Source organism: Barbus barbus (genome assembly GCF_936440315.1).
Source record: "Barbus barbus genome assembly, chromosome: 14".
NCBI classification, from domain to species: Eukaryota; Metazoa; Chordata; class Actinopteri; order Cypriniformes; family Cyprinidae; genus Barbus; species Barbus barbus.
The window spans coordinates 6,135,828-6,151,378 of NC_136742.1; the positions used below are offsets into that span (position 1 = coordinate 6,135,828).

General features: G+C 38.1%; 1 protein-coding gene across 1 annotated transcript in view; it reads right to left on the reverse strand.

Annotated features, from left to right (window-relative positions):
• The window catches only part of LOC306880252 (neurexin-3b), a gene marked incomplete at its 5' end in the record, with an annotated part of 335,517 nt that overhangs the window by 197,949 nt on the left and 122,017 nt on the right, over nucleotides 1-15,551 (reverse strand). The window contains one exon of the mRNA XM_079433664.1: nucleotides 422-625. Coding sequence (XP_079289790.1) covers nucleotides 422-625 — 204 coding nt within the window. The remainder of the gene's footprint in view (nucleotides 1-421; nucleotides 626-15,551) is intronic.

Sequence of the window (15,551 nt, forward strand, 5' to 3'; positions counted from 1 at the left end):
ATAGATAGATATGCTAATGATAGATAATATTTAGCTGTATCACCCAGCCCTAATTTAAATGCTGTTTTCATTTAATAACATTTTAAAAATTCAAATAACTATTTTCAAATATGTTCCTTCAATGTAAGTAAATCAATGAGCATGTATGAGAATGACTGGCGCAGATGTGTTGCTTCGATCATGAGGTCAGAGGTTACGTGAGACAATGATGAGAGAGCTCGTCTGTCCACATCACCCGCAGACAAAGCAAGAGAACAAAAAACAAACAGGAGCAATCCATGCAGATCAATAAAACAAAAACAATTTAGTTGTAGCGTTAAAGAGATGATAACATCCAGTAACTTGCAAATATAAGAAATAACCGAAGACGACCGAGGAAGAGAGATAGAGACGGAGAGAGAAATATGGCAGTATACGATACCTAAATTGACGGTCAGTTTGACACGGCCGCTGTCCAGCTCTAGTCGTAGTGTGTCTGCGGACTCACGTGATGTGGCAGCCATCAACAGGCCAAAGGCACGCTGGGACATAAACCGCAGAGACACATCCTCTGCCTCTGTATGTATTACTGTCGGCATCACCACCTTCATATACATACTGCCATCATAGCTTAGGACAGATGCCTCTGTGGAGAAAACAGACACACGAAATGCAAAAAAAAAAAAAAGTCAATTCAACTGTGTTCACTGTTTTAAACAAAACAACTTGTTTCTATGAAGCCCTTCACACTGAGTTCAAAATATCTATATATTCAAAAACTCCAATGATTTGTTTGTTCACGCCAACTGGATGTGAAATGTTTTGATAAGAAAACAGGCTTATGAATGCGTTTCATGCTATTAAGTCACATCAGAATTTGTGTTTAATGCCTATCATGCATTTTAAGAACAAGCAACACATATTACAAAATATACATATTTAGTTGTGTTTGAATGAAAATAGGCCAGAATACAGAGTACAGACAGAATACAATTAGGACATTAAATAATAATATAAAAAAAGACTAAAACATATGACCCCTTTAAAATAAATTATTAAAGGGCTGAATAAATCATTTTTGATGAATAAAACACACCATGTTAAAAAAAAAATAATCTTGCATATGCATAAATTATTTGAATGTGACATAAGTAAAAATAATTCTTATTCTTATGCCTTGCAGCATATAAATCCCATCAAACATACACTCCTACATAAACACGCACAGAGCAAAGTCCTCAAATCTTCCTTTACTAGTGCTATAGTGGAATAAATACATTACATCATTTTAAATGTTCTTTTTAATTATTTTTATAACATGCTACAGATATCTTAATGCAACACTGTCACCTGTAATCTTTTTCTAATTTATTTATTTATTTGATGCCATCTGCTCCATCTATCACAGCAAGTTCCTCATCTGACCACAGAGATCACACAAGGAACATTTCTAACATAGTCTCTCATTTTCAGCCCGTAACAGGCCAAAACGCTATAGCACAGAGCTGAGAGGGGATTCTGGGAAAATGGATTAAAAAAGGCAACCAGCTGTGAAATACCTGCCTTGAGTTTTAGTGGTGAAGAAAGAAGAATGTGCCTGTGGCTAAAAGAGGAGCTGAATGCCTTTGTGTAATGATGGAGGAGTCTGCATTTAACGCACGAGTCATTGTGTGAAAAATAGTGTGCATTACATGCATGTACAGCTGTCATGTAATATGTACGGTGGCCGAGAAGTGCAAAACAAATCACGATTCTGAAAACAAACTAACAAATTACAAACGCAAATGCAAATCTAAAAAACAAAATAACAAATCAGAAAACACAACGACAAATCAGAAAACACCTAAAAAAAAAAGTTAGGCAAAAGACAGACTCGAACCCGGGTCGATCGCGTCCAAAAACACAATGACATACGCTCTATCATCTGCATCACTGGAGCTGATGCTGTTGATGGTTGACTCTGCTGTTCTTCTCGTTCTTCCTGTACACCTTGATTGACAGATGTCTTGTCCAATCAGCGATGAGTAATCTATTCCCAAACCAATGGCGCTGTCTCAAACTATACCTACCTCTTCCGGTTTGTCTGATTTGTCGTTGTGTTTTCTGATTTGTTAATTTGTTTTCAGATTTGTCATTGTGTTTTCTTATTGTTATAATGTTTTCTGAATTGTTGTTGTGTTTTCTGAATTTTTTAGATTTGCATTTGCGTTTGTAATTTGTTAGTTTGTTTTCAGAATCGTGATTTGTTTTGCACTTCTCGGCCACCATAAATATGTGATAGGACACCGTAAACATCAGCAGTCAGGCTGACGGCGCAACAAGGACAGGAATATGACAATGTCGATATTAAACCATCTTACTTTAGGGTAAAAGTGTTCATTATTTTGTAGTTATGAGCTGTAACAGAAATAGTTCAGGCTGTATACAAATTAGAAAGTTCATCCAAAAAAAGTACATGTTGTATTAATAAATATTGATATTAAAAACAAGTTGCATTAAATTATATTATGAATTAAACTGTAACCAAGAATATATATTTAGGGTCATACATATCTTAAGTTAGTTCTGGAAATTGTCCTTTTTATTTGATCTCCAAAATGGCAGTTAAAGAACAATCGGTATGCTTTACAAATATGGTGATATTGACTCTGTTCATGTTGAAGCACAACGTTGAGAACAACAGCTAGGGTTGTGTTCAAGCAACTCTATTAGCATGCATTAATTCACAAATATAATGATCAATTCATCACATATTAGAAAACTAGCATCCCTGCTGACGCTGTTACAGACCTGCTGAGTGTCGAGGGAGCTCTTAAGCATTAATGAAGTGCATATTAACCCCGTCTTGAACTACTAGCTACTAGTTCTGATCTTAAACAGCCTTTCTCAAAGCAAACTGAGCAGACACTCTTTCAAGGATGCTATGTCTTCCACACCATATTGAAGTGTGTGCGACTGGTGTATGTTTGCTACTCAAATATGCACACAAAAATATTGCACAGCACAGCTGGATGTGTTTTGGGGAGATATCAACAGCTCCAAAGCTCATTTTGAATGGTAATGAGGAGATGTGCGTTTTCAGGGGCGTGCTGGAAATGGAAGTCAGGAGCACTTTACATAATTACCAGTCAAATTGCCAATGACGACGGGGGTGGGGGTGGGGGTGGAGGTGTATAAGTATGAGAGCTTCAATGCTCACCGCCTACCAGTTTAAACATGTAAAAAATAAAAAAAATAAAAATTATATATATATATATATATATATATATATATATATATATATATATATATTATACTACATAATATTAATATATTATTAAGCTAATTTTGAGTAGCACACAATGTTATATTTAACAATATTATATTCTATATTATATTTAAAAAAAAAAACATAAAAGTGCAAAAATAAAACAATATAAATAATAAAAAAGTGTACACATTAACACTTTGAAATAAATAAAAATTTAAAAATAAATAAATATACAAATAAACAATTAAAACTATATAGACATTATAAAAAAGGACATTTGAAATATAAAAATACAGTCTAAATAAAAATATTAACAAAACCAATCAATCAATAAAAAACAAAAAACTAACAAACATGAACTGATTAATGGCTTGCAATGTAATCTGCATGCAATCCAGGTCATGTGACACATTCAGGGCTTTACAGAGCCAAAGGGAGATCTACTCTCATCCATCCATCCATCCAGAGGTAGACTGCTCTTCCTAAATGCTTCTCTAAAGCATTCAAATAACAATTTTACATACACAAACAGTTCTTTAAACATACATGAGTCAAACCAGTCACATGGAATGTACTCTAAGACTACACTCGGACTGTGATTTAAAATGTCGTCCTTGTTTAAAAAACACACTGGCTGTTTGAGCTGTGAACAGTAGAGGGCAGAAGAGGACTGCCCAGAGGCTTCGGATACTTTCATCACTGCTTGTGGAGAGAGAGATTGACTGAAGGCAGATATTAGTGTGAGGGAGTGTGTAGGTATGAGAAAAAAATCCTAATACAAGGTCTGTTACCTGAACCCTGCCATGCACATCTCTCTCTCTCTCTCTCTCTCTCTCTCTCTTTACATTCTGCTCTGGAGTTTTGTCAATTTCCCACATGACCACTTGCTGAAAGCCACATTTCCTCAGCAATGTGCAACATGTGTATGTGTGTGGGTCAGGTTTTGACCAACTGTCCTTACAATATTAGTAAAACCTGACATTAGCCACATTGTGGAGAGCGGTCAACTGGGCCACGGAGAGAAACAGCATAAAAAACATAGTAAAACAATGGTAAAAACACGAAAAGATTTATAAAAGGGTTAGATTAGGGAATAGAAAATATCATCAGTTCAGTATAAAAGCAATAATTTTATTCATTCATTTTTCTTTTTAATTCACATTTGTTGAATTAGCTTTATTCATTCATTTATTCTACTTGCTTTACTACATTTTAATTGAATTACATTTGAAAATAAAATGTAGAACATTACTTAAGGAGTAGGATTAGCTCTAAAATGAAAACGATATAAGTGTATGGATATATTTTTAGCATGCTAGTTAAGTGTGTGTATTTTAGTGATCATTGAGGCTACACACATTTCTTTTCTACAGCAAGTACAGATACGAGGAATTCACTCATTATCTCTGTCCTCCTCTTCTCGTTCTTAATGCAGCTGGTGACACACTTGTGTTTGTTTAAGACTCGACTTTACACATAAGGATTAGAGAGCTACGCTTTAACATCCACTTCCTTCAAGGTCAAACAAATAACGCAAAGCTCAGATCCCTGCGTACATTTACGCAACAAACCCACTCTGATGATATTTGCTTCAGTCTGCATTTCTCAGACGCTAGCTGGCTGGAACCGGTTACTATCAGTGTGCAGTGGCCAAATCTCTCAGCTTCTAGAACAGCTCTGGCCCACACTATTTACCATCACTTACCTCCAATGACTGCAATGATGTACTAACATCAAGAACATCCATAGCAGTGTGTTTTGTGTATGTTTGAGTAGATGCTGAAGCTTCAATATACAGAATATGCAGAGAACATCTACAAGTTAAGCAATATTATGAATTTACAACACAAATATTTATGGATGCTTTATATTATAAATTCATTTTTTTTTAACCATTTTTTAGATATATTTTAGATCCCTTATTCCCATCCACAAATGTAAACAACTACATTTTAATAACCTAAGAAAAAAAACTGCAATGTACAAAAATGTACAGTGACTAATTTTAATTACAATATAACATTATATGAATATTTTTATGTCCACTGTATGTTTTTTAGATGAAAACATGATTATAAATTGCCTGCTATTATAGATGACAGCCTTCAAATGAAGTCAAACAATTCTTGTTCTTTGAACAACACTGAAATAGCTAATAATTGTTCATTTCAAAGATTATTTCAAACTTTTGATAATAACTGGGACCATTGGGGTTATTAAGCAGCTCTTAACTAGAACTACATCAATATATAGAAAACTGGATCCAAATGATTTTCATAATAACTGGATCCGCTAAGTTCCAGAACATTTGGATTCTTAGGCAGATATGAATAAAACACTGGTAGAGAATGTGCATTGTGCAATGCACCCATTGGAGCCACCTTACACCTGACACCGAATGTCTGCTGTGCACAAGAATCAGCTATCAAACACAGAGTGTACGATTCATGGTGTGTCACGATTAAAGTCTGTGAAAAGACCTTCTGCACCACATTGGAAATACACTTTTTTCCACATGAAATGCCTCACAGACAAATTAAACACAAGCTGTTCTGTTTTCATGATTATTTGATAAGGCTTCCAAGTGAACAAGAAATGTTTTCCAAACATTCTCCATTTGCTCTATCTATCTATCTATCTATCTATCTATCTATCTATCTATCCATCCATCCATCCATCCATCCATCCATCCATCCATCCATCCATCCATCCATCCATCCATCCATCCATCCATCCATCCATCCATCCATCCATCCATCCATCCATCCATCCATCCATCCATCCATCCATCCATCCATCCATCCATGCAGTTTCTATGCATCTATCTATCTGATATTTAGCCCCCTGATTTGAACACTTTGTGAGACTTCAATGTAAATATATATTTGTATATGAAATAAGCATTACATGTGCAAAGCATTACATTCCCAAATCATTCACTTAATTTTTACTATTATAGCCACCGAAATGTACTAATTGTGAAAAATGTAGATTATAGCTTTATATTTAGAACAACTTCTATTGCATCAAAGGCTGTAGCCTTGCACTGTAGTCACATCCACTGAGCACATAATGCAATGATCTCATCAGATCGCAATTTCTGAAATCTCACAAATACTTTCATCATCACTAACACAGTGAAAACACGGTGCAATTAACAGACTCTTTGAGCAGTGTAAACTGTGTCATTGATTATACAACTCAAATTCCAGAAATGTTGGGACGTTTTTACATTTTTACGTTTTTTTTTTTTTTTTGTGGGCCTTGGCCCACAGGACACGACGGCGGTTCTGCACCATGTTCACATATGACTTCCTTTTTGCATGATAGTGCTTTAGTTGGCATCTGCAGATGGCACGGCGGATTGTGTTTACCGACAGTGATTTCTGGAAGTATTCCTGGGCCCATTTAGTAATGTCAATGACAGATTTATGCCGATGAGTGATGCAGATGCAGTCTGAGGGCCCGAAGACCACAGGCATCCAACAAAGGTCTTCGGCCTTGTCCCTTATGCACAGAGATTTCTCAAGTTTCTCTGAATCTTTTGATGATGAGATTTGCAAAGCCTTTGCAATCTGACATTGAGGAACATTGTTTTTAAAGTATTCCACAATCTTTTTACGCACTCTTTCACAGATTGGAGAGCCTCTGCCCATATTTACTTCTGAGAAACTCTGCCTCTCAAAGACATCCCTTTTATAGCTAATCATGTTACAGACCTGATGTCAATTAACTTAATTAGTTGCTAGATGTTCTCCCAGCAGAATCTTTTCAAAATGTCTTGCTTTTTCAGCCAATTGTTGTCCCCGTGCCAACTTTTTTGAGACCTGTGGCAGGCATCAAATTTGAAATGAGCTCATTTAGTGGATACAACTGTAAAATTTCTCAGTTTAAACATTTGTTATTTTCTCTGTGTTCTATTGTGAATACAATATTGGCTCATGTGATTTTAAAGTCTTTTAGTTTTCATTTTATTCAAATTTAAAAAACGTCCCAACATTTCCAGAATTCGGGTTGTACTGTATATAAGAGGAGTTTTGGTGAAAATGCAGAAATCAAATCAATGATAGATCATGCTGATTTTGAATTGACTGCTCCAGTGATTATAAAAAGAACAATCTTCGCTCAAGTATTTGAAGAATGCGTCTGTGTGCAAATGTGTAGTGACATTGCCGGCATGCAAAATACAGTGTTTTTAGTTGTTTCGCAGAACTGTGTGAAAAGGGATCGTTTTGACGATGTCTATATGCAAAAATAAATAATGTTTTTTTTTTTTTGTACATTTAATTTAGTACATGTAAATGTACCCTAAAACAAACTCAAGACACGCTGCACAAAATGTTACATCAAACTAAGCTGATATGACAAAATTATCCATAACTGTTAAATTATATTTGAAAGTTGCAGTTGCAGGACAAGATGATCTGTTCTTTGTCATTAGGGTTTGAAAAGACATGACGGTGAGTAAATGATGGCGAAATTTTCAATAGTGTGAATTATTCTTTTAAAGTTCAATCTTCTGCATGAGGTTTAAAAAAAAAAAAGCGTTAAAAGATTTATTCTCTAAACCCTCACTGACAACTGCCTACAATTGAGCTGATAACATTGTAGATACCAGCTTCATTATTCTTCTTTGTTCACTTTTAGTGTTGTGTATAGTTTTTGTGAGTAGATGACATATGGAACAAAAGCCAAATGGCAGTGAATGAAGATGAGGCTTTTTGTTTGCAAATGTGCTGGCCTTTGCATTTTTCATTCCAAATAACTGCGTCTCTGCCCTTGATTTAAATAAAAAGCTCTGATTTACAGCTCCCTCTCTACTGCACTGATCTTACTGCATTCTTCACCCTAGAATAAAGGGTCGTCTTTTAAACTATTATTCATGTGCTCCACCTGAACAGTGGAGAGAAGATAAATGAGCATCCAAATATTGAGCTGTTAGCTGGATTTCATCATTCTATACTACTGGTCTAGAATTTTTATTTCTTTTTTTTTCTTTTTTTTTATATTTTATGAAATACGATGACTTAAAGGGGTCATGTCATGGAAAATAGTATTTGTCTTGCTCTTCTGAAATAAAAGAGTTTGATATACTATGCAGACATAACGGTCATAACACAAAGCTCCAACTTCTGTCCACCAAGACAAATTCTTAAAGGGTTAGTCCACCCAAAAATGAAAATTCTGTCATTAATTACTCTCCCTCATGTCGTTCCAAACCTGTAAGACCTTCATTAATCTTTGGAACACAAATTAAGATATTTTTGATCAAATCTGAGAGCTCTCTGACCGTAGACAGCAATGCAACTGCAATGTTCCCAGGTCAGGAAACGTAGCAAGGACATTGGTAAAATAGTCCATGCGACATCAGTGGTTCAACCATAATTTTACATAGCTACGAGAATACTTTTTGTGTGCAAACTAACCCCTTAAAAATAGTTTTGTTTTTTTCTCAACCAAAAAAAAAAATCTAAAGAACCTTAATATATGATACATTTGCTTATATATCAGTTCCAATCTTTGAATCTGATTATCAGATAACTGTTCCAAGAGTGTTTGTATTTAGTCCAGTGCCACTGGGTCTTTTTGCATCACTCCACTTGTCTTTGTTTGAGGTGTTTCAGCCAGACTGTCAGTCCATGCATTAGTAGTGGAGTTTTTTTCAGTGGTCCTTTATGTTGGTTACAACACTATGCCAGTATGTGCCAAAAAGTCACTGCTATTCTAATTACAAGTACTTAAATTTTGGACTCTGATTACTTAATACAAATTACATAGTCAGTTACTAGTAATTACTTCGCAACCGTACATTATATGGGGAAGTCCGTACATTATAGGGGAAGTCGTGGCCTAATGGTTAGCGAGTCGGACTTGTAATCCGAAGGTTGTGGGTTCGAGTCTCCGGCCGGCAGGAATTGTAGGTGGGGGGAGTGAATGTCCAGCGCTCTCTCCACCCTCAATACCACGACTGAGGTGCCCTTGAGCAAGGCACCGAACCCCCAACTGCTCCCCGGGCGCTGCAGCATAAAATGGCTGCCCACTGCTCCGGGTGTATGTTCACGGTGTGTGTGTGTTCACTGCTGTGTGTGTGCACGTTGGATGGGTTAAATGCAGAGCACGAATTCCGAGTATGGGTCACCATACTTGGCTGAATGTCACTTCACTTCACTTCACTTTATATAGTATGAACGGGTGTAGTGCTAGTGTGTAGTATGAATTTCATCCTATACACTATAAACGTCACCACCATGTGACCTATCAGCGAAAATTGCATCGCTTCACTGCCACAAATCCTCTCCCATGGCCTCTTAAATTTATCCACATATTTTGCTTACTGTTTTAAGAAAACTGTGAATTCAAGCATATAAATCCTTTTTACATACTATACGGCTACTATACAGTAGCAAAGCATGCGATTTCAGATGAAGCCACTGTCTTTTTGTGTATAAAGGCCGGGACACACCAAGCCGACTTCAAAGAACTAGCCGACGGTGTTGTCACCTCGAGTCGGCAGTGTCGGACCAAAAAACTGTGCACGAACACAACGCACAGACTACAGCCGACGGCAAACTAATACGTGCGTTCTGCGCATGTGTGACAGGAATAAACTGTCTATATCAGAAGATATCAATAGTATATATTCAAAAGGAGAAACCGAAACAAATATATACGAAATAAACGCAGATATAGGAAAGAAAACAAATAAGCGCTTGCTTACCATTTTGAATATCAGTAACGTTGATAACTTTAATCACTTTAAGTGGCTCATGTTGTTATAAAAACATTCACTTATTAGAATGATTGGGAAAGATCACGTAACATTTCACGAGTTCACACTTACATATAATAAATAGAATAAAGTTTATGTGTATTTGGCATGCTGTCCGAGGGGAGGGCTCCGAGCTCGGAATTTTGGCCCGAAACCCAGAGTACCCCCCCTACAGGTTAGGACAGGAATAGTTGTAAGTGTGGAGAAGGGGTGGTGGAGGGATGCTGGAAAACGGCCAATGAGCAGAGGTAAGTCTGCTGTGTATATATACATACATATACACTGTATATATAGGTGTATGTAGAATATCAGAGACTGAATCAGACGAATTTAAGATGCGATCAGAACATTGAAACATGAGAAACTGGAATTCCACCAAGAGGCCCAAGGAAAAAGGACGCCGTAAATCAGATTCCTAGCTCCAACTAGTCTGAAGCAAGCAAACTAACCAGCAAGCCTCTTTCACAAAACAGCTTACAACCTTGAGACAAAAGAACACTTATTGATAATTCCAATTCAGGAAGGAGACCATCAAATTTGGGGCAAATAATCAAGACTGATGGTCAAAGAGATGGCCATCACATGTTCCACGATTGAATTCATGAGCTTCCTTAGACTGACTTCTCCCCACATAGAAGACAGACTAAACCAAAATTCCTTTGTCTAAAGACCATGCCTTCGTTCTCCATAGAACTATACAAAGACTTTCTTTTTCATATGCACATAAAATCATCCTAAAATGACATTTCTATGCAGAACCCCATATTATGTTTGTAACCTACATATTAGACTATCATGTTTTAATCAAATATTATGTATGTCTTTTTAATCATTATTGAATAGCTGAAGGATTCAGATGCGTGTTTGGTATGTATAAGTGTGAAAAATCATGCTTTAAATGTTTCTTCCAATCAATTCTGTCAAATGTATCATATTCTGGTTATAGAAATCACATCCAAAATTATACTTTGCAAGAGTGTGTAAAATTCGGACCATGTGACTGATAACATGCTGTGATTTATGATGGAAGAAACACCCCTAGCTAAGATAATAGCCTATCTAATTGGTCAAGACACCAGAGGGGATGTGTCCAGAAGCCGAGTTTAAAAACTTAGGACACCATCAAACTCTCTCTTAGTCACCCTTCTCCTTTTCTTTTTAAAAATGTTCTTCTTCTTAAAAATCCTCTTCTTCTTAAAAATGCTGTCTTGGTCCTCTTGGTCCTCTCCCTTCTCCTCCTCTTCTCTTTTGCCACCGCGTTTTGACGCTGCTCTTTGAGCGTGCTCTGGCCCACGTGCCAGCTGCTACCACAATGAGAAGAAAACCAGTCTCTTTTCATCCTTTTATTCTTTTACTTTAATTTATTTTCTTTTCCGTTGCGAGTTTCGTGTACTCAGTTAAGTTTTGCCGCCACACCTCGTCTCTGAGTTCAACTGGAGTCTGTGACCGCCTCAGAACTTCTACCAGCCACAACTCCATTGGCTTCCCAAGACGTCACTTCAACGACTACCAATCAGCCACTTCGGGGGACCCCCTTTCCTGCAACGACGACGACAAAAGGGATTCCCTTAGCAAAGCAAGCAAGTACCTCCAGGTTCTAACTGAATCGGTGCAGTTAGTACAAATTTTAGCCTCATTGAGAAACTCAATGCGAGGGTTGGTTGATGGTTGTTAAGGTCTATGCAATTGAACATATTGCTGTAAACTTGGGATTTCACATTTTCATTCTCTTAGGGTGCTTTCACATCTGTAGTTCGGTTCATTTGGTCCGGACCAAAGGCAAAAAATTATACATTGTAGCTATTTTTAGCCGTTTTGGTTCCTTTTCACACCACACTGTTTGCTCTGGTCCGAACCAGCTGAAACGAACCAAAATGCAGTCACGTGACAACATCCGCTTCACTTGTTGGCTAGATGTGTCTTTGAACGCATTCCCTAAACTGCTTTTCGATTGGTCACAACCCCAAGTTTATCCGTGACCTGCCATGCTAAACTGCAAACTGTCAACAAACACTTCCTCATCCTATAATGCACAGCGCAGCTGACTACGGCAGCTGGTTTAGTCCAAAAATGCACAGTTCTTTTTGCAGTTGGGTCTGTTTAAGGTCGGATCGCTTTCTCACCACAAACAAACCGCTCCAGGTTTCGTTTGAAAGCGTACCGAGACCACCTCTTCAAGGAGGTCTTGGGACGCTTGTTTGGTCCGCTTTTGGTGCGCACCCGAGTGCGTTGCTGCTTTCTCACCTGCCCAAACGAACTGCACCAAGAGGGAAAACGAACTTTAGTGCGATTCAACCGAACTAAATGAGGCAGGTGAGAAAGCACCCTTAAACTCATCCTTTCCTTACTTTCGCTCTTTCTGCAACGTGTGAATGTGTGAATGCTTGTGTTCATGTGTTAGATTAGTTTATGTCTTAGGTTTATATAAATAAAATCTTATTTATATTCAAAAGAGAAGTATCTTGTGTTTTGTGCTCACAAGTTAATGTCTTAATCTGCCGATCTTGTTACTGTGCTATTAAATAGTGCTTTTACTATATTTTGGATTTTAATATCCAGTGCAGAGTTGATGTTATATGACTTGGTCAATGAATCACTAACGACTCAGTGATCAGCCGTGAAACAGTGATTCTGTTTAAATTCCTTATAAAATCATAAATGGTTCCCTTTGAGTTAATTAAACTATTTGCTTTAAATATTAATATTGTGTTTTTTTATTATGCTACAAACTAAAAGCCCAAAAAATCTAATTTTGATTCAATGGGGTGCGTCAATTCAGTCAGGTCTCATGGCTTAGTACCATATAAGTACCATATAAGCCTTAGAACAAGACACAACCCTTAATAAAGCCACACCATCAACATACTGTAGCCAAACACTATATAAGGCCTCAACAAATGAACTTGGAACCTCAAATGTGATACTTCCAGCTAACATCAGTTGGCCCCAGGCCACAGACTCGGTAAGCATCCCTGGAACAATCCCTACAAGGCCCTTGAACAAGAGAGGCTGCAGTGGTCAGAGAGGAGACGGGAGGGGGTTTGGCAGTAACATGTGACTGTGTGTTCTTGACTGCAGGTGGAATGGTAGAGACAGCAGTGCAAGAGGCATGTTAACACATCTACATATACACACACACACACACACACACACACACACAGAGGCCTTCGAGAGCTTCAAAAATAGAGTGCTCTTCAGGACTCAGGCAAGGTTAACAGGATGAGACAGCGTGCTCTCCCTCTGCAGCAAACCACTGCCCGAGAGATCCCTCTATACATTTAGAAACTGGCGCTTCTGTGCTTCATTATCGCAATGCATTTTTAATGCACCACCCTCCACCACTGCTTTCAGATTGCTGTGGATTTCTGTAAAAGCATTTCTTTTTAATCCACTTTCAATTAGCCTTTAATGTGTTGACTTGTAAAATGTAGTAAAATAATGTTATGATGGGCCTTGTTAAAGAACAGTTCACCTAAACTGAAAATCGTGTCACCGTTTACTTACCCTATCTATTTCCAACCCAGTATGGTGTTATTTAAATATTTATTTTAGTTTTTTATTGTGATTAATTCCAAATCTTCTGAAGCTATTAGTATAGTCGGGAAGTCGTGACCTAATTGTTAGAGATTCAGACTCGTAATCCAAAGGTTGTGGGTTTGAGTCTCGGGCCGGCAGGGATTGTAGGTGGGGGGAGTGTATGTACAGCGCTCTCTCCACCCTCAATACCACGACTGAGGTGCCCTTGAGCAAGGCACCGAGCCCCCAACTGCTCCCTGGGCGCCACAGCATAAATAGCTGCCCACTGCTCCGACTGTGTGTTCACTGTGTGTGTGTGCACTTTGGATGGGTTAAATGCAGAGCACGAATTCTGAGTATGGGTCACCATACTTGGCCATATGTCACTTCACTTTATAGTGTACAACAGACCAGAATTTAAGCAGTTATTCACTGATTCTTCCTCTGTGCATTTTTGTTAGTCACGTGAGTTACAGTATTAGCAACAACTTACTGGTTAGTGCTGGACATACACTGGGATTTTGTTAGTTTGTTTGTTTTTCAGTGTTTAAAGCTTGGTGGTACATATCAAGGTTACATTAAAACATTTTACCATGCCTTCCTAGTTTATCCATCCATCCATTATCTCCCGCTTATCCCGCAACAGCCTAAGCAGGGAAACCCAGACTTCCCTCTCTCCGGCCACTTCCTCCAGCTCTTCCAGGGGGATCCCAAGGCGTTCCCAGGCCAGTCGAGAGACATAGTCTCTCCAACGTGTCCTGGGTCTTCCCCGAGGTCTCTTCCCGGTGGGACATGCCCGGAACACCTCCCCAGCCTAGCCAGATGCCCGAGCCACCTCATCTGGCTCCTCTCGATGCGGAGGAGCAGCGGCTCTACTCTGAGCTCCTCCCGGATGACTGAACTTCTCAGCCTATCTCTAAGGGAGAGTCCAGCCACCCTACGGAGAAAACTCATTTCGGCCGCTTGTATCCACGATCTCATTCTTTCGGTCACTACCCACAGCTAGTGACCATAGGTGAGCGTGGGAATATAGATCGACCAGTAAATCGAGAGCCTAGCCTTTCGGCTCAGCTCTTTCTTCACCACGACAGATCGATGCAGCGCCCGCATCACTGCTGACGCCGCACCAATCCGTCTGTCGATCTCCCGCTCCATCCTTCCCTCACTCGTGAACAAGACCCAGAGGTACTTAAACTCCTCCACTTGGGGAAGGATCTCATCCCTGACCCGGAGTGAGCACTCCACCCTTTTCCAGCTGAGGACCATGGTCTCGGATTTGGAGGTGGATTTCCTAGTTTATTACTTACTCATTTTTTTATTATTACTCATTTATATTATTTTTTAAAGATTGTACTGTTTGACCCTTTTCAAGAACCTTACTTAAATCTTCATCATCATAAAAAATATTCACAATATTAACATTTACATTTGTAAAATTATGATAATCAGAACTAATCATAAATTGTGCTAAATATCACTTATTGTTGCTATAGTGTTATAGTTTGTCAAATTAAAAATTGATTATTATTAAACTTCGAGATTTACAGGTTTAGAGAGGACGAGGAGGAGGAGGAGAAGTAATATTTAGTTGTATTTAGAATAACTCAAATTATAGCTATGAAATTAGAATTAGCAAGAAAAGGACATCAGCTATTGTATTCAAAATAATCACAATTACAGAATTATTCTGTAATGTCCAATGTTGCTCATTGTTAGTGGACAACTTAAACTAGTTTGGGGGTGAACATGTGATGTGGTCATTTTCTAAACATCCACAGAACCAAACCAAACCAAAACAAACCAAAAAAAAAAAACTACAGATGATTAACTTTTACATGCATTACTCCTTTAACTGTATTCTTTTTAATGTTACCTCAAGTTCAGAAGTTTCCACAACAGACCCTGAACCATCTGCTAAACCTTGAAAAATCACGGCAGAAAAAACTAAGAAAAAAAAGGCAATCCACCCATGCTGCGTAAAGATTGCATCCCCCAATAGCCTGAGGAGCAGCTATCTACAAACTGTCATAAAAACTT